Raw genomic sequence first — 19,380 nt, 5'->3', positions numbered from 1 at the left:
GTTTTTTGTTAGCATTCCAAATAATCACATTTTTCACTCTCATGCGTTCATTCTTGAGAAATCAAACTGATGTGAGGTCAGTTTTAATGGAGGATGTTGCAAACCTTTAACTATTCAGCCTCAAACACCACACTGACGCAGGACAGCATATGCTGAAAATGATTACACAATTAAAGGATGCACCGTTGCTTTACACAGCTTATCAAACACTAGACATGTATTCAGCGCTCACGCAGCACAGCACAGCATCAATGGGTCTGCCAAATGCAGCACATCTCTAATTCTATCTGCAGGCAGTTTGTCCCTTTCCTTGAATAAACTCAGTCTCATGTGCTGCGTCACAGCTGGCCCACAGGATGTCAGGGCCGCTCGCGTCTGAGTTATTATTTCTCATTTTTGGATTTCTTCTCAAGTGGCGTGGCTCAGCTGCTACTTTCTATGGTGTGGTCCTCTGGGTGGAGGCTGCTGTCCTCAGCCTGTTTTCTCAGTTTGACGGCGTGGAGGGCGTAGTTGATGGCAGTGCTGTCGGTCCAGCTCCAGGCTCCCGACAGGGGGTTGTACAGCATTCCTTTGACAGACTGCACCGAGAAACCATCTAACAAAGAAGGAAGACACTGATGTCAACACAAAAGGCAAAATTAGATTTTTATTTTTGCACTACTCCTGAACACGAATTATAAAATGAGCTTTGCAGACAATTTATGGACACAGAAATCCTCAAAATTTACTGCGGTTTAAAAAAAACTTTTACATCTTGTAGCGACCTTTTGTAATATGGTATATTTACTTAGTTCCACATAGATTTGCCCACTTAATTATTAAAAAAAAAAAACCTTTGCATTTTTAGTCTGTTTTCTATAATCAGTGGGAGCTTCTTTTTTTTCCTCCCTCCAAAGGGACTTACGAGACTCCAGGAGGCGTTCCAGGTCTACTGGGCTGACAAACTTCTCCCAGTCGTGGGTCCCGTCGGGCACGATGCGCAGCAGCTGCTCCGCTACAACAATGCCCAGCACGTAGGACAGGTTGGTTTTATTTATAGTCGTGATGAATAGTGAGCCACCTGGCTGCACACAGGGAGCAAAAATGGAAAGGTTTGATTCATGAAATATAAATTAAATAGACTGCGTTACTTCTGGAAACACATTTCATGACACCTCTGCAGGTGATATACAAGGGAGGAGCTCTTCTACGAGATGCAGCAGGGTATTTATAGAATGGATTTAAGGCTTTCAGAGGACAAAATCCAGCGCGCGAGATCTGGAAGGATGCCAAACCTCAAAGTTCAACAAGGCCAAGAAAAATAGGTTGAACAGGAGGGGAGAGAAAAAATAAATAAAAGCATGAGCATCAAAAAAATATATGTATGCGTGGTCAAGAAAAGTACATTTAAATGTTTGGGGGGTTTTTTTTTTCCCCTTTCTTTTCGCCTGTCCCGTTTGGCTCTTTTGCCATCAGAATTATTGTCTAAAGGCGAGGAAAGATGCCCAACGGATTTACTTTACCAAACTGACCATCCCAGCCTTGCCGTAATGGTCTATTTGATTCACCTTTTATTGTTTATTTAATTTATTTTTTTATTTTCACTTGCTAGATACGGGACAGACTTGAATGAAGAAAAGGGAGAAAGGAAGAGGGTGAAAAAAAACAGCGGAGAAGAGGGATGGGGATAAAGGGGAAAAAAAAAAATAAAAATACATATACCAATCACCTGGATCACCTGTTGAGAAAGAAAAAAGAAAACAAGCAGAAGAAAACGAGAGCAATACAATAAACAACATCACGATGATATATGGAAATATAACAGTAAATACTAAATATTAAACATTATTGTGTTTGGGTTTTTTTTAATGAAAGTGCAGAAGAAAGATTTAGACCAGAGAGAGAGAAAGAATTCCAGTCATGACTTAACCTCCTGTATTAAGCTTTTTTTTTCCCCCCCTCTCAGCTACTTTTGGCCCACTAACCTAGGAGATTCTGACCCTCAGGCTGCAGTATGGACCACGGCTTTCACTGAAACTTTTCAATGATAAGTACAAGGCACACACAGAAAAACACAGCAGGTCATCCACAGACCCCGTCCAGCCCGGTGCTGACTCGGGCACCCATAACTGTCTAATTCAGAGAGAGGGAACCTCTACCTGATATGCAAACACAAGTGCAGTATTAACACACAAATATCAGAGTCAAAGTATTAAAAAACAAAACGAAACAATAAAACAACAAACAGCACCTTTAGCACTTGGCTGCAGCAGAAGGCGAACGTTTCCAGGTCAGCCAGATGTTCCACAACCTCAGACGCCACCACAGCATCAAAGTGTCCCGCTCCTTCATCCTCTCCTCCTGAGAGCTCTTCCAGGGTGCACACCTGGTAGGACACCCGCTCACATAGGTCCGGGTCAAAGGACGAATGCAGCTGGGCGGTGCCAATGCTGTTTTCCACTGGATCTATACCCAAAACTTTAGCTCCCAGACGACCCAGGGGCTGGAGGAGGATGAGGAGCAGAGAACTGCACGTCAAACTTTTTTTAAAAAAAGCAGAGCCGAATACGATTCACTTAAAAGAAGAACAGACAGTACAAAACCATATTAAAAATGATAAAAGTAGACAAAGCACACATTTTAAATGAATAATATATTAGTTGCATTAGCTTTGAGGAATAAGAATACGATTTTTCATTGTCCTCTTTGGATGACAAATATAACATTATACATCAATCATATTAACTATGCTAAATACTTAAAAAATAAGTCACTGTTCAACCACAACAGCTAACAATATGAGCAACATTTGTCTTGCATTATAAAAAAAATATATATCTGTATCACAATAACTCATATTTTACTTAGTCTTAGTAGAAAAACTTGACTCTTACACACAAATAATGTTGTACTAACAAACTTGAAATGTTACTGCTTTGTTATCTAACCTGTCTTCTTCAGGATGCTGTGCTCATTTGACTGTGAAGTCACTGATTATGTGTTGGAACTAGGGCTGGGCGATATATCGAGTTTTTTAAAAATATCGATATATTTTCATACGAGATATAAGATGTGACAATATCGTTTATATCGATATAGTCTATGTTACGTTATAATTATACTTGTGGAGCCGCAGGTTTGCCTCTCTTTCGTTCACTTTTGCCTCTACGCAACGTTACTCGGCCTCGCCTCTCCTTCACTGAACACAACTCCCCCTCCCCCATAGCTTCACCTGCAGGCAATGACAAGATGAAAGCGGAAAATCTCCGTTAGCGAGTTACCGTGCGTGGGGCTGGACGGCGTCAACGTGTTAGCGAGCTAACCGCGCTAACGAGCTAACCGCGCTAACGACATGCAGCCAGGAGGGGCTGCACGGCCTAAAATCCTTTCATTTTCTCAAAAATCGACAGTGCGCCTTATGTATGAATTCTGGTTGTGCTTACTGACCGCGAACCGATTTTATGTGGTACACAGCGCTCGGCAATCTGTCAAAAAATGTTTTAATATGACTTTGCTAAGCTACGGAGCTGCACCACTTGATGGATTGTCGGAGGATTACGGCTACCGAGGAGGAGCCTCGCGGAGTGATACGTACTGTGTGTGTATAAGGACCACAAATGGCACCTGTTCAGAGACGTGGTGCAGCTGTGAAATCTGTCTCTTTGTTATTATGCTCAGCGTCTATTAGTTTACATTTTGACTGCACAATTGTGAGCTTTTTGTTATGCACAAAAACAACATTGTTTTCTTTTATTTATGGACCATGATTATTTAATAAATGCTGATAATTTATTTTTGAGTAATTTCTTCATGTACATCTACGCTGTATGTAAATAAAAGTGCCCGTGTGACATCTGGGACACAGTGTGACTAAGAACTCTCTTTTTGTTCTTAACTTATGGCTTTAAAAAAAAAAAATCGAGATATATATCTTATATCGCCATCCAGCTAAAAAATATCGAGATATGAATTTTGGGTCATATCGCCCAGCCCTAGTTGGAACTCACATTTCCACAAGCCTTATGTTTATCTACAGTAATATATTCACTGGGGGGTAATAGGCACCGATTTGCATGAACTATTAAATTCTGGAATACAAAATTTAATGAGAGAAAGAAAATTTCCTGACTTCCATCATTCACTTCATCCACACTCATCCATAACCTGTCCATCTTCATAAGAAGAAGAACTAGTAAATGGGGATTGTTGTTTTACATGCAGGTAAATACAGCACAGTGTAGGTCTAATGAGAGTTATTTGAATTCAATGTTAGGCTTTTATAATATATCTAAAACATGTCAATTAATACAAGAGATTTTGTGGTTGTTGAGTAAAAGAAACCCAAAACAACAACAACAACAACAACTCATGAAATTTAAAACAATATCAATCATGGTAGTAAAGCATCATTTCATCTCCACAAGACGCTGTGCTGGCACTGTAAATAGAGTGGGGAAAAACATAGCAGCGATATGCAGGAACATGCACTAAATAAGGGTTTGGTGTGAACGGTGCCCTCCTGTGGACAAAAGCTAAACATCCAAGTCTGACTGAAGAGCTTTTTCGCCCAGGGGCCTGTTATCCATCCTTCCGCTGCTGATCCCGTGTGATGGTAGGACTGTTAGCTAAGAGACGGTCAGACACACAATAACAGTCACAGCCTTAACAGGCGCTCTTATCATGTGTGTCTGTGTCTCAATAAGACAACCTGTGTGACGGAGCTGTATAAGAACAGGACCTGATTTTGTCTTCAGAGATCACACAGCACAGCTGGTGAGTCCTCAGCTCACATCAAAGCTCCGTCCCAGTCATGCAGCTATCAGTGCTAACAAACAGATAAACAACTGTAAACGACCGACTGTCCGATCCACCACGCCGTGACCAGTCAGATCAAAGCAGAACGAGCACCGGGCTGACGTTGAAATGTTTATCCGGGCTCTGCTGCGTATGCATGCGAGAAGCCTGGCACTGAAGCACATCGAAGGCACATATTTACGCTGCACGAGGGAAGAAAAGACTCAATGTGACGTGAAAGGTAGCAATTGAAACAATTGCGCCCAGACAGATAATATGTAGCAGGAAAGACGCTTTTCTTTGGCGCTGTTGTTTGCTCTGAGTCTGCAGCTTTCGGACGCTTTTTACCTCTGTGAGCAGGCCTCCTCCACAACCGACGTCCAGGATCTTCAGTCCTGCGAGTGGCTTCCCGGGATGGCGCGCTCTGTGCACATTCAGCAGGTTATCCCTGTGCAAGGTAAAAATATATCTCCCATTCCCAAGTCTTCAAGATATTTCAGAATACTCTACAACAGACCTAACGCTTAAAAGTAAAAGAACAGTGGGCAGATATGAAATTGTGAACCTCCAAAGTCTATGAGAAGCCGCTTAGCATGAGGAAGTGTAGGGGTAACTCCATGGTGTATTACACCATCTTCTCTCAAATCGCTCCGAGCAACAGTGTCAGCCAGCAAACAAGCATCCTCACTTCCTTCCCTGATATACAGTCCGACAGCCTCCTGCCTGAGGCCCGAAACATGGGAACAGGCTGAGACCTGACTGCACATCATGCTCGTCATTAAAGCTCTGCTAAGGTGCCAAAATATACTTACATCCATCTAACTACCTCCTCGCACTACCACCACCCAGACAGAGCCAGACAAAAGCTACTGCTGAACTATCAGCACATGATAAACCATTACCGTCAGCATGAACTCAGTGATTATTTTCATAAAATTTACTTTGACTTAATGAACCAAAAACCCCAAAAAGAAATTCAGTCTCAAACCTGAAGTATTTCTGAGTGTTTTCCAACTTTATATTTTAGAAACTGTGGGTAAACATTTTGTCACACAGGTAAATTTGCATACACAATGAATAAAAAGTCAAATAATGACCTCTACATTTTTTCCCTATCATACTGTGTTCCCTCACTTTGGTGATGCTGGTAGAGTAAGCCATCTATCATATGGATCCAAATATCTCCGTGTTCAACTTCGTTGAGATCAGCTGACTGTGAAAACTGTAGCATATGGTTCGCATCATTTTCATAATAATCAAACCTTTCAGTGACCCACTCATGTCCTACAGAAGGTTACAACTGCCATATTGGAAAAGACCACTCCCATCAGGACATAAATCTGTATCCTTTGATAAGAGGACAAGTATGATGGAAACTCTGAATTCCTCACAATAAAGGGCAGATTTTTTTCCTTTAATTTGTCACCATTGCATGTATAGTTATGATTCACTGTATTGCTGTCAGTGTAACATTTTGAGGACAAAATAGACCATTTTGCTAATAACTAAGGCAAATCAAACACTAAACCCTGTTTTGTTAAAGACATTGCATTTGGTTACTACACGGGGTATCTGCACAGATCCTGAGTCTGTGTACAACACCATGTATTACAGAACTAAAGCACACACTGAAACAATGAAGAAAATAAGGCACCCTGGCAGGATGAACTATCAGAGTCGCAGAGCTCCAGCAGCAACAGTGGCAGCACTGCTGCTGTCTCTCATTTCAACTTGCCCTGAGGGTAAAATCTTATTGGGCAAATCATCCCCACTCAGACATCACTGACACTAGATCTGTCATACTGTCACCATAAGCACACATCATCATCACCACCACCACCACCAAGAAGATCCCAGGGTGGGGGAGGGGAACACAGCACTGGGCTCTTGGCTGGATGGCTGTCATGATTACAGCAAAGGGTCCTGAACAACAGATCTTATCAATCAAAACAGCCCCAGCCGACCCCCAAAACATGCACACGTGTAGAGCCAAAGCAGCTGAAACACTATTGGCTGAAAATGTACTGATATTTGGAAGAACCCTGTCACTTTCAATTTCTCTTATTTTTCCTTGTATCCTCACAAGTTGCTTTCAGATACCACGAGGCCGCCCGGCTTTCCTTTGGGTTATGTTACGTTGACACCATCTGTTGGCGCCTCTGATGAAGATTGACGGGCGGATTGTGTACCGTATAAAAGGCACCCTCAGGTCGTTCATGGCGTGAAGAGCTGCAAATTCTCCCTGTTCATCCCACCACTTGTTTGCCAACGACTGGAACTTCCTCAGTTCATCAGGGTCCACGGTGCTGTGAGAAGCTGACCGAACGCTGCATGTGGAAAAAAAAACAAACAAAAAACAGCCATTAAAGTAGAAACAACCAAGCCAAATAAACAAGGAACCAACAAAAGACTGTTCTATAGTGTCGATAATAAATAATAAAAATCTCACTATACTTTTTGATTCTTCTCCAGAACCTGCAGCTGAGTAGCCCGACAGCTGTGTTGAGTGTGTGGAGTCGAGCTGTTTGCACACATATTCCAAAAAGTATACACAGCACTTCACTTGTTCCACATTTTGTCATGTTAAAGCTTTATTCCAACATGGACTTGATTATCACTTCATAATGAGTAAAAAGGTTTGCTTGAAATTCTTGCAATTTTATTAAAAATAGAAAAAAAAATATGCCATGTAAGTATTCAAAGTCTTTGCTCAGTTTGATGCTACTCGCTTTGCACACCTATCTTTGGGCAGTTTCTCTCATTCTTCTTTGCAGAAACTCTCAAGCTCCATCAGGTTGGACAGAGTGGGAGTTGGTACACAGCCATTTTCAGATCTCAAACTTCAATCATGTTCAAGTCTGAGCTCTGGCTAAAGTCACTCCTTTGTTATTTTGGCTGTGTGCTTAGTGTTGTTGTCCTGTTGGAAGATGAACCTTCGCCCCAGTCTGCGATCCAAGCTAAGGCTGACTAGTCTCCCAGTTCCTGCTGCCAAAAAAACATCTCCCAGCATGATTCTACCACCACCAAGCTTCACTGTAGGGATGGTATTGGCCAGGTGATGAGCGATACCTTGTTTCCACCAGACATGATGTTTAGCATTTAGTTCAATCTTTGTTTCTCATGGTCTAAGAGTCCTTCAAGTGACTTTTGGTAAACTCCAGGTGGGCTGTCTTGTGCCTTTTATTGAGAATTGGCTTCTGTCTGACCCTCTCCCATACAGGCCTGATTGGCGTAATGCTGGAGAAAAGATTATCCTTCTGGAAGTTTCTCCTCTCTCCACGCTGGAGCTGTCAGACTGACAATCGCTTTCTTGGTCACCTACCTGACTCAGGCAGAACTTCTATTTACAGATGATGGTGATATTTTTGATGAAGAGTAATTTTTCTGTAACCTTCTCCAGATTTGTGCCTCAATAAAATCCTGTGTCAGAGGTCTGCAGACAATTCCTTGCTTTGTTTGTGCTCCAACATACACTGTTAACTGTGGGGCCTTATTTAGACAGGTGGACTCCAATCAAGTTATAGAATCATCAGATGACCAGTGGAACCAGGATGTACATGATTTTGAGTGTCATAGCGGGGGCTTTGAATACATATATGAACATATTTGGTTGCTATTTTTAGTAAATTTAAAAGAATTTAAAGCAAACCTTTTATTAACCGTGTCACTATGGGGTATTGTGTGGATCTTTTTAGGTAAATAATGAATTTAATCATTTTGGAATGAGGATGTAACATGATGAAACACCAGCAGTCGTGTACTTTCTGGATGCACTGTGTTGGGCTATGTACCAATATCAGTATCATTGGCTCTCATATGTGAGCTTACTGTTTTTCTTATCCTATCCAGTATTTTGCATTCTGCTGTGCTCATCATACTTTGGACACACTGAGTGCAGTAAAACTGAAGAAAATGAGTTAATCTAACAAGCAAAATACCAAGCCCTTTTGCTACTGACATCAAACATATAGTTTCTGAAGATGCAAATCGCAAATGCAAATTCTAAAACAAAAGGTTGTGCTGGTATTTAACCCTCAGTACCCATTTCATTCAGTTCATCTTGCTAAAACCAAGTAAAGACATGTAAAAAAAAAAACGTGTAAAATGGTTCGGTAATGATGCAATCTCTGGTGACGTGCAAATTTTTACAAATGCTGAATTGTGCCAAATTTTGTTTTTTTAGTTCATGCATAAGTCACATGCTCAAAATGCTATCACTTGAGTAAAAGAAAAAGGCAGCATTTTTAGTGTTCTAAAAAAAATGGTGAAAAGTGTTCAGCCACAGGACACATCAAGACACTGAAAATCGTGTCTGTAAGCAATGAATCGGTTTGTGCAGAGATAATCTGCTTGGAAGCCTTTCTAATATGATAGCCATCCACAAAGGTACTCAACTTTAAGATACTTTGACTATAAAGTATCGGAGTATTGGAGGAGCATCACACATTTCACAAATCAGTCCAGTTCATTTAACAAAATGACAAACCTGACTATCTTTCTGGATGCAAAAGGATGCTTGTATTAAATTTCAGAGTAGTAATTAGAATTGTTTCCGTAACATATTTATGATGCACTATGTATCAGCTGTCCAGAGTCGTAGAGCTACCAGGGTGAGCCTCGTCGGACCTCTTAGTCTAAGCAGTAGCTGTATGCTGCTAAATTTCACTGAGTTTTAGTTTCTTTTTTTCTTTTGAAAAAAAAAAATACTGATTTCTAGCCCTGCTTCCGGTCCCCCAAATATTCTTATACAGTGTGGCACTGGAAAGGAAGGTGTCACCACACGAGTGTGTCTGCTAAATACCCGTTTTGACGGAGCACAGCACGTCGTTCTATCTCCCGACAGGCGCTCCTCTGCAGCCACAGTGTCCGCTGTTTACACACCGCAGTCCAGCCGAACCCGCTTCGACCAGCGGCCCTCTGGACCAGGCCACAAACAGCGGTCGTTTTAAGGCAGTGCAGCCCTAACATGAGGCGGCGAAACTTGTTGGAGTACATGTCATAAAACCATCGAGGTACTAGCTGTGAAGTTCATAATAAACAGTCTTCTTCGTCTTTGGAGTTCAGCGTCGCTGGGTTTCCTTCTTCTTCTACGCTGAGATTTAAGCGTCGCCGTTGCACTGCTGCCCTCCTCTGCCTTTGGAGATGAGCCCACTTCTCCACTCTAGTTTCTCGGGCCTCTCAGGTAAAACCAGCGAGATGCTCCCCTGTAAAGCCTGCTTCCAGATTACAGTTACTATTTTCAGTTTCGTCATCATTGACGTTGACTATCTTTTTCAATTATTCCCCATGTCCTCTTGAGCTGCTAAGGACCCAGTGCCTCTGCCACTCTTCATCTATTTATATTTTATGTATTTAATTTTATGCTATGCCAGTTTTCTTTTTTGACTGCTTGTGTCTGCTCTGTGGTATTCGAAAGAATAAATATGAGCAGTAAAAGTATGCCAAGTTCTTCCTTGATTGTTTAAAACTTAAAAAGTCCCAGTTGAGACCTGACCAACTGGACAAAGTAGAGTCTAATGACTTTGGTTAGTTTCATTTGTCCAATACACTTTACCCAGTAATCACTTGCAGATTAATAGGATCCATCAGTAAAGAAATCGGATATTGCAAACCACTCACTAAAAATCAGTGTTTGCACAGTAGGAAATGAAAGTTCGACAGCTTTATTTGTTCCCAGTTTTTTTTAAATTTATGTTTTAAAATGGATTCGTGGGAGTCATGCTCTCAGTTGTGATGCCTGATCAAACATTTAACTAGTTTCATTTTTTTAAAGTGCCAATCATCTCTGTACAAACAGAAAAAAAAGTTTACTCATTGGGGAAAAACCAAAACTGATAACTTCACTGGCCAATCATATGTTACTGATGACTATTTTTTTACTACTAGGGTGTAATTTGTGATAACTTGTATTATGTTCACATGTGGAACAAAACAGTAAGATCACCTATGACAAGAGCGTTTCTGGCACAGTGGAAACATCTGAATGGTTTGAGGGACGTGAGATGAAGATTTTTGTGTTGACTGTTGTCTCCAAATTCTAAATGTGATTAAGCATTTAACCTGCACAGGCTTCAAGTACTCATGTGGTACACTAACCTGTGCTCCCTCGTCAGCGCTTGGACTCAGTGTTCGGATGCATGACATGAAGTTTTTTTTTGTTTTTTTCCAAGGCCAAATCCAAGCATCACCTTTCAGAAAACTGTCTGGATGTGCTCATGTTATATTTTTATGTTCCAGGATTTAAAAAAAAGAAAAAAAAAAGATCAGAAACAATGGTGTACCAAACACTGAGCACAATTTTCAGGCTCACCTGCAGCTGAGAGCCTTTAACGATGTGCTATGTAAGAAGTGAAACTATTGAAGTGTTAATATTTTATATTGAATAACTGTTTTTCAGTATGAACAAACAAGCAATTTGATGCTTTAAACAGAAACCATTATCCTAACTACAGCATCAAAAAATATTTTTTTCCTAAAGTAAAAGTTCTTATACAAAACAACCTTTTAGATTTCTAAGTTACATTTTGATGTTGTAGATCTAAATTGATTTGATTAAAATAACTTATTTAATCACTTAAATATTGCTGCATTGCTTTATCTATAACAAAACAGCAACAAACTTGTAGATTTAGCTTAAAAAGTGACACTCTAAAACTTATATAAAATATGGTAAGGAATACAAAGTGCACCATTTGCAGTACCTAATGGAACAGAAGTAGCACAACTTGTAAATACTTATGGACAAAGCAACCGTTCTTCAGAAAACTGAGAAAATGTTTTAAGTTACTTTCTACCATTCATTCTATCAATGCACGGTTTTTGCAACACTACTTCCATCCAGCAGCACTGACAGCTGAACACATGCAGCCTTAAAGTGGGAATTATTGTAATCTCTGGGAAGTAGCAGGATCCTGCTTTGTATGGTTACGTTTAATGCAATTGCAACATGCATCATTAAATACTGTGTTAGTAAATACTGAATTAAGGTCAGAGAGGTAGTGAGGCAAGACAAGAAACAGTTTATTAGACATCTTACAATAATTGGAGAAAAAGTTAATCTTTTTTTAAAATATACACAGTTTCACTTGAGTTTTTTAGTGTGTAATTAAACTGTGCATGATAATGGAAACTCCTACCATTCAAACTTGTTCTTCAGGCACACTTTAAAAAGAACATATTTACAGTAAAAGAAAAGTATGAGGGGGTTTTCACCTACACAACTGCCTCTATAATGAGACAAGCCTGTTCAACTCATGGAATTTAAAATGGCAAAGTGCACAGATCAGGGCAGTGACTGTGCTCCTCAGCGTCTGCTACGACGGGAGGGAGACGTCGACCTGAAAGAAAGTTATGAACACGACATTATTCCTGCACTAATGACACTGATTGCAGTGCACAACAGAACAAAACACGTTTCACCAAAAATACTGTCAAGACTATAAATATGGCAGAAAACTTCCATAAAAACTGATGTTATACAAATTCTACAGATGCAAATTAAACTGCAGAACATGGCGAAAAGACAAATTTGTTTGTTTGGCTCAATTTGACATTTTCGCCCTCTATTTTGGCCAGGAACCAGACAAATCAGGCAGATGCTCTAGGGAAGCGGTACTTGCTAGTATTCAGTCATGGCATATTTGCATTTGACATAGAAAACCGTTGTGAAAGATTTAAGCCTTTAATTCATGAGACCTGACTTTACACAGTCAGGCACGTGTAGCTGTATTAAACATTAAATTTTCATAACAGCCAACATTTTCCTCTCAGCTACTACAACAGATCAAAGACTCGAGAGAAATCACAATGAAAACAGTATTATAAAGTATTTTGAAAGAGAAAAAAACGAATACTACCTTGATCGCGACTTAGACTTGTGTTTGCGGCTTGCCTTCTTACCAGACTTGTGAGATTTTTCCGTCGATCTTGAGCGACTACGTTTGGATTTCTTATATTTTTTTTCCTTGCTAACTTCAGGGGAGGGGGATCTACTTGAGTCAGAGTCTGAGTGCCTCTTGCTAGCTTTGGCCGAGCCCTTCTTGCTGGCTTTACTATCATGTCGCGAGTGCTTGTCAGTTTGAGAATCGGTTCCTAACTCGCTCTCTTTCCTTTTCTTAGATTTGCCATTCTCTTCACTAACTACAGAGCTCCCTTTTTCCTTCTCTTTGGTCTTTGGCTTTTCCTTCTTTTTATCCACCTCTTTGTCTCTATCTTTATCCTTCTTTTTCTTGTCTTTCTCATGACTACGACTCCTTTCCCTCCTCCTCTCTCTGTCTTTACTAGAGGCCTTTTGTTTATGTTTGCTGCTGCGACTATGACTGCTGTCCCTGCGTTCCCGACTCCTTTTCCTCTCTCTATCCCTCTCCCTGTCTCTGCTGCGACTGCGACTTCCTCTGGCCCTCTCTCTGGCCCTGTCTCTGGACCTAGATCTACTCCTTCGACTCCTGCGCTCCCTGGAATCACTCCGATCTTTCTTGTGGCGGCCTGATCGCTCTGCACTGCTCCTCCTCCTGTCCCTGCCCTTCTCACTGCGATCACTACGATGCCTGTGTGAGCTGTGGCTGCGGCTGCGCTGCCGGGTTTTGTGGGATGAGGAGCGACTACGTCTCCTTTTCCTTCGCGGGGAGGAAGATCGAGAGGAGCTACGGGAAGATACCGAGGAAGAAGATGAGGAGGAGGAAGATCGACTGCTGCTGTGGCTGGAGGTGGAGCGGGAGCTGCTGCTGTGACCATTGGTGGGAGAATCGCTGCTGCCTCTCCCTGAGCGTTCCTTCCCTCTGCCTGAATGCTTTCCCTCACTACCCTCCCTCTCACTACGGGACCTGCGCCTGTCTGCCAAGGGCTCTGCCTCCCTCTCTTTCATGTCCTGTTTGTGTGGATATTCTGACTGACTCTCATCATATTCCCCCCTTTCTTTACTTAATCTCTCCTTTGCCATCTCTTCTGTACAAACAGAAAACAAAGACTCAGGTTAAAAGTGAACTAGTAACACACATTGCACAAATGACATTTAATATTTACCACGTGCTAGCAGCGCCTCCTGAGCTTGTTTCTCTTGCAGCAGCTGCATCTCCCGCTCTTTGCGGCGGAACGCGTCCTGCTTCTCCCGGATGCGGTGACGTAATTCTTCCTCATCTGTGTCTGAGGATTCGGATCCTCGGACGCTACGGCCATCCTCATCCTCGCTCTCATCTGAACCATAGTCACCGAGCCCGCCTGCCACAACAGAGCCCCCAGGTTGTTGAGTGTTGGAAACTGTTAAGATCCGCTCTCAAATCAGGTTCCACTTATGAAACCACTCAATCCAAACTCAAGGTCCCCATTAGGGCTGCCACGATTAGTCGACTAGTCACGATTATGTCGACTATTAAAATCGTCGACGACTAATTTAATAGTCGACGCATCGTTTGAAGCTTTGTAAGATCACAAAGGACGCAGGAATGAGTAGTAGGATTTAAGAGTGTAATAACGGACTGAAACAGAAGATGGCAGCACTGCATGTACAAGGATGCCAGCTGCCGTTAAACCCCGAAGAAGAAGAAGCTGTGTCCCAGAATTCATAGCGCAGCCCAGCGCAGTTGTCAACAATGGCGGCAGCTAGTTAGTTTTAACTTTACTCTTATTATTCTTTCTTGGTCACAAAATAAACGTTTAACATATTTTCAGGCGAGAATGTAGCTGTGTAAACCTCAAATATCTGCTCAGTTTATCAAGACACCACATATTTTCAAAAGCGCTCCGACGTTTTCGGAGACGTCTGTTACCCACTAGCTCGTTAGCTAGGCGGGGGCTAGGTCACTAGAGCCGTGAGAACACCGGACTCCCGGCAAATTGTTTTCAAACCCACCGCCGTCTTTCGCTAGTCAGGTTAAACATATATATAAGTCACTTAGATAACTTAAAAATGTTATTGTTTGGCTTTCTTTAGTATTTTATTTGTTCCTGAGTAAATCGGTTTGGCTGAGATTAAAGTTATAGTTTTTGCACAGCTAAAACTGTCAAGCAGACAGCTGATTATCAGAAGTGTGAGACACTGGAGAATATACTCCGGTGTCCTGTTATATTTTAGAAAGCAAGGAGTTTATTAAACTTCACCGAAACAATCTGCAAATTTCATTAAAAATTAATAAACTACCATATTGTCTTTATTTTTAGTTAGCACAAACACTTCAAGCTGTAAGCTAATGATAGTTATATAAGAGCAGATGCTGCTGGTGCAATAAGCTGTACGCTGTACGTCCAATGGATGATGATCTGATTAGTCGACTAATCGCAAAAATAATCGGTGACTAGTCGACTATCAAAATAATCGTTTGTGGCAGCCCTAGTCCCCATGAAAGGCACTTAATCTTGTTTAACTTTATACTTCACACCAGTAAACCTCTTATTAACAAAGAGTACACATACAGCTCTTAAACACTTTCAACAGTCTGTAATGTCTTTGAGAGCATGCTTCTAATTTCAAAGCACAGATCTAAAAAGCAAGTCAGATGCCACTTTTGCCTTAAATAGTAGCAGTGAAATATTGGGTGTCACGCTTTGTGCCAACAGCTTTTCCCACGTTCCGACTAATAACCCCGACTATAAATCAAAGAAACTTCCCTTCCCTCCCCACCAGTGACAGAAAAAGGGATACTCACTGAGACCGGTCAGAGAAGCCAGTGCACTTGACTGTGCCAGCTGTTTTGCAGGAGCTTTGATTCACATCAACAACAGGAACAACATGTTAAAACACATACTGCCATTTTCTCAAAGGCAAGAGTCGCTAGAGAAAGGGATGGGGCCACAGATAAAGCACTATTCACAAGAGCTGCCATTGGTAACAAGAGAAAAAAATAATAAAATAAAACAAAAGAAATGGAGAAAAGAGAGAGGGTTAACAAACAAACTTCTGTCACACATCCAAGTCAAACAGTCGGACAGGAGCGAAAGAACCAATCTGTACTAATGCACAGTCACTTCACTGGAGGAAGTCTCTTGTATCTACAGGTGAGTCAGCGCTGAGACTTTATTCAGTCTTACAGCCATTCAGCAGCACCTCCAATACCATGACAGGTTTTCAATACTGTCTGTGACAAACACTGCTCTGCTGTGTCCTGATGCATTAGCAGAGAATGGTTGGAAATGCATATCAGACAGACATACTCTGATGTATGCTGCTCAGTCACCCTCACTTACAGGGTGTTACGGAGTAATTTTAAGAGGCACGTAACGAATTCTGTCCAGATTTAAACATAATGTTTTTGTGACAAGCAGAGATAATGCAAAAAGAGGAAAATATAAGACCAGACCTCGAGTGGCTTTCCTGTGAGTATCTCTAGCCACATGCAGGATCTCTTCATTTGTGACCTCAAGAAGGATCTCTGTCAGGAGTGTTTTTGTCATCACCATCTAAAACAAGGACAAATTAACAAACATCTCAATATTTTATCAATTTCAACAATTAGATTAAAATCAAGCGCTCAAAAAGGAGTCAACTGGACATTTTTGGTTTGTAAACACATTTCACCTCTACAAATCAGAAAAGAAGTCCAGTTGCCTCCTTTTCGAACACTCAAAACTGCCATGACCCGGACTGAGAACCTACACAATCACACTCAAATCTGACTACTTGAATGTAATTTGAAAGTTCAAACTGACCAGCTGGAATTCCTTTTCCTCCTCAGTCATTTCAGGTTCACTGTCTTCTGCAGGGGGCGAGGGACTCCGCGCAGAAAATGCTTTCTTTAGTGAAATCTTTTCTTCGTTGTCATTATCATCATTGCCCTCATCATCACTGTCCTGATGCAAACAGAAGAGAAGAATGAGTTTCAATCAAGAAAACATAGCCAATCATTGCTACAGATGAAGAGGGAAAACAAAACTATTTGCAGTATGGGTCTTAAATGAGTTCCTTACAAATTTACTCTTGCGGGGCAGACGTGGGCCATCACCACCCTCATCAGCCTCATGGCCTTTAACGTCATCTTTTGCCATTTCTGCACGCTCCTTCTCCATCCGCTCGCGCTCCAGCTTCTTTTGCTTCTCCCTGTCCATCTTTTCAAGACCTTCTCTGATCCATGCAGGTAGTGTGCGTCTCTTTACAGCATCTGGAGATCAAACGTGTTATCCACATATATTTTACAAATGATTAAACTATTCCAGTACAAATCCATGTACACAAAGAAGTTGTTGTATTAATAATGGTGCATCGGTTTCTACAGCTATCACCTATTTAAATTTGACTCTTTTTTTAAACAACCAAATTTTTATAAATACCTTTTGTATGCATATAAAATGAAGCCAACACAGGTGGAATAAGGACTTCGATTATTTAAACATATAGTCATCTACTGATATTTATCTCATACCTCAATACCATTTTCTTGAAATGTTTCTAGAAAGTTCAGGAATTTAAATAAATTAACTAAAAAAAAATAATAAAAAATTCAGACATCAGGCCTCACCTAATGGTGCTGCTGGGGCCTCAGGTTTGACAGGGAGCTGGATAGGGGATCTTGGCCTGTCTCGAAACCCAGGCGGTCTGGCATCTCGTCTGTTCTGAGGAGGACCCTGCCAGTACGGGGAGTGGAAGCTTGCTGGTGTCGGAGCAAATGATGAGGCAGCTCCATGCTGTTGAGAGACAGCACAAACTCAAAATTAAAGTCAGTTCTAAGTACTTAAGGTCCTCTGTTTTGGCAGTCACTAGGTATGGGGTTGCTGTTGTCTTTCCCCACTCCTTACTGAGCTAAAAGGTATACTTGGGTTAAAAGGGGAAAAGAAAAAAAACTCAACAAATAAAGTAATAACAAACCATGCTGGATCCTCAACAAGCCAACACTTCCTCTGCACAGCATCAAGAAAGCAAACGACTGATACGCCTAGATGCTCGGACCCGGCAGAGTGTCTATGGATTGCTCCTTCTCGTGCTACTTGGCTGTCACACTAAAACCAAAACGCTTCAACAGTTTCTACCGTAGCATCTGCATACCTGATAATCAAACTGGTTCATGGCCATGGGGGCCATGGCGTAGCTGTCGGGCTGTGCCCCATACCCATGGCTGTTCTGGGGGTAAACCCCATGGTGGGCTTCAGAGTTGAATTCCACGCTGTCCTGGCTGTTGCTGTCCTCGCTGGGGTTCACCACATCCATTGGTCCTGACCCTGGAGGGATCCAGGCCTGGTCAGGGGGTGGAGGAGGAGGGGGCTGGCCATGCATTCCCCATTCTGTTAAACACAAAATACTTAAACAAGCCACAAGAGAAATCTCCACAGTTTTTTGTTTTTTTTTCCCAGGGGGAGAGCCATGGCTCAAAGGCTTAATTGTGTACCTGGTTGCCACATTCTGCCAAATGCTGGGTCACCCTGAAAGTTGCTGTGATTATTCTGTCCAACAGATTCGAGGCCTGGGATGTCCTGACCATTGGGCTGGATGTTCTGCTGCTCTCCTCCTGTAGACTCTTTTTGGGCTATCCATGCTTGCGCCAGGGCTGCCCAGTCCACTTGACCTGGAAAAAAGTGCATTAAGACTAGTTGCCAGTGCAGTTTTTGAATCCATTGTAAAATATTTAGATTTTTTTTTATTGAGGGAGCAAAAATGCCATTTGTGGTGCATGAGCATCACTCACTAACCTGGATCATGCTGATGCTGAAAAGATTGCATCCACTGCTGCTGGCTAAGAGGCCATTGCGGCCAGGGCTGTCCTCCCTGGTCCCACATTGCTCCTTTCACGATTTACACCTGAAACACCCAGATCAGCTACATTTAATTGTATTGTGCACTCTCAACATGGAGAGGTGTGTCAGTGTAGAATTACACTTGCCAAATGGCAATGGAAATTGCAAGCTGCAATAAAGTGCTAACGCTACTTCAAACTGACCGGCTAGCTGTACGTTGGGAGACACTTCCCTCTTAACGTTAGGATGCTACCTAATGTGAGACATTGTGTCGTTACTTACATAGGATACTGAAATTAATTCGGGAATTGTGCATTGGTTCTTTTTTGTTTTTTTTAATTAATTTTTTTTTTTAGCTAAGAAAGCTTAGCCATGCTAACGTGAGCTAATATTAGCTAGGCTAGGCTGTGTCTGAAAACCAGCAGTTAGCACCACATTTTTCTCAACAACCAAGCAAAGGTTCACTCATTTAAATTAGGCCATAATGGGAAAGAAGAGTGGCTGAAATTTACACTGAAGCTGTGCTTTGAGTTTACAGAATTCCCACCTTTGCCTGACGGGTTCGTTCCGGCGATGCGGTCGCAAATCAAAATGGCTGTACAGGCGAGCTGCTCGGAGGAAGTACGAAAGAAGAACTGCTGCCTTCAAACTAAATAGGAAAGTTACAAATCATTCAGTATCCATGGTTAGTATAAGTTTGCTGGAAGATTATTTGAAAGGTCGAAGAGATACTCAATCTAGTCTCTGACTGTATGTGCAATACAGTGCTTGTGAACTGGACATTCATTTGTCCTATGTCAAAAAAGTTGAATTTGTTGTTCTAATTTGAGCTATTAAATACATTTAATTAATTTTAAAATTTTGTAGCTATGACGGGTGCATTTCCTAACCTCAAATAATAGTTTTGTTGTCAAACCTTGAATAAATGGGATTAAACTGAAAATGAAACGG

At 41.6% G+C, this 19,380-nt stretch overlaps 2 protein-coding genes across 5 annotated transcripts; both read right to left on the bottom strand.

Annotated features, from left to right (window-relative positions):
- Positions 1 to 46: 46 nt before the first annotated feature.
- Positions 47 to 9,883, bottom strand: coq3 (coenzyme Q3 methyltransferase). The gene is made up of 6 exons (XM_004541636.5): positions 9,575 to 9,883; positions 6,963 to 7,100; positions 5,122 to 5,221; positions 2,231 to 2,482; positions 905 to 1,064; positions 47 to 595 (listed from the first exon to the last, which is right to left on the bottom strand). Exons 1-6 carry the CDS (start codon positions 9,766 to 9,768, stop codon positions 423 to 425), a joined length of 1,017 nt encoding a protein of 338 aa, XP_004541693.1. The 5' UTR covers positions 9,769 to 9,883; the 3' UTR covers positions 47 to 422.
- Positions 9,884 to 11,772: 1,889 nt separating this feature from the next.
- On the bottom strand, positions 11,773 to 19,089 carry pnisr (PNN-interacting serine/arginine-rich protein). Of its 4 annotated transcripts, none has more exons than XM_012925241.2 (12): positions 18,977 to 19,089; positions 18,385 to 18,493; positions 18,084 to 18,260; positions 17,744 to 17,979; positions 17,220 to 17,385; positions 16,672 to 16,862; positions 16,414 to 16,554; positions 16,065 to 16,164; positions 15,414 to 15,467; positions 13,795 to 13,989; positions 12,630 to 13,716; positions 11,773 to 12,110 (listed from the first exon to the last, which is right to left on the bottom strand). In XM_012925241.2, exons 2-12 carry the CDS (start codon positions 18,470 to 18,472, stop codon positions 12,077 to 12,079), a joined length of 2,469 nt encoding a protein of 822 aa, XP_012780695.1. In that variant the 5' UTR covers positions 18,473 to 18,493; positions 18,977 to 19,089; the 3' UTR covers positions 11,773 to 12,076. The 4 variants fall into 4 exon arrangements, with proteins under 4 accessions (XP_012780695.1, XP_004541694.1, XP_023010469.1 ...); XM_004541637.2 differs by having other exon boundaries at positions 12,630 to 13,713; XM_023154701.2 differs by having other exon boundaries at positions 13,798 to 13,989.
- Between the last annotated feature and the right edge of the window lie 291 nt (positions 19,090 to 19,380).

The sequence above is a fragment of the Maylandia zebra genome, linkage group LG11 (genome assembly GCF_041146795.1).
Source record: "Maylandia zebra isolate NMK-2024a linkage group LG11, Mzebra_GT3a, whole genome shotgun sequence".
NCBI classification, from domain to species: Eukaryota; Metazoa; Chordata; class Actinopteri; order Cichliformes; family Cichlidae; genus Maylandia; species Maylandia zebra.
The sequence above is the reverse complement of the archived record's forward strand: the minus strand, read 5'-3'. Positions and strand labels throughout refer to the sequence as shown.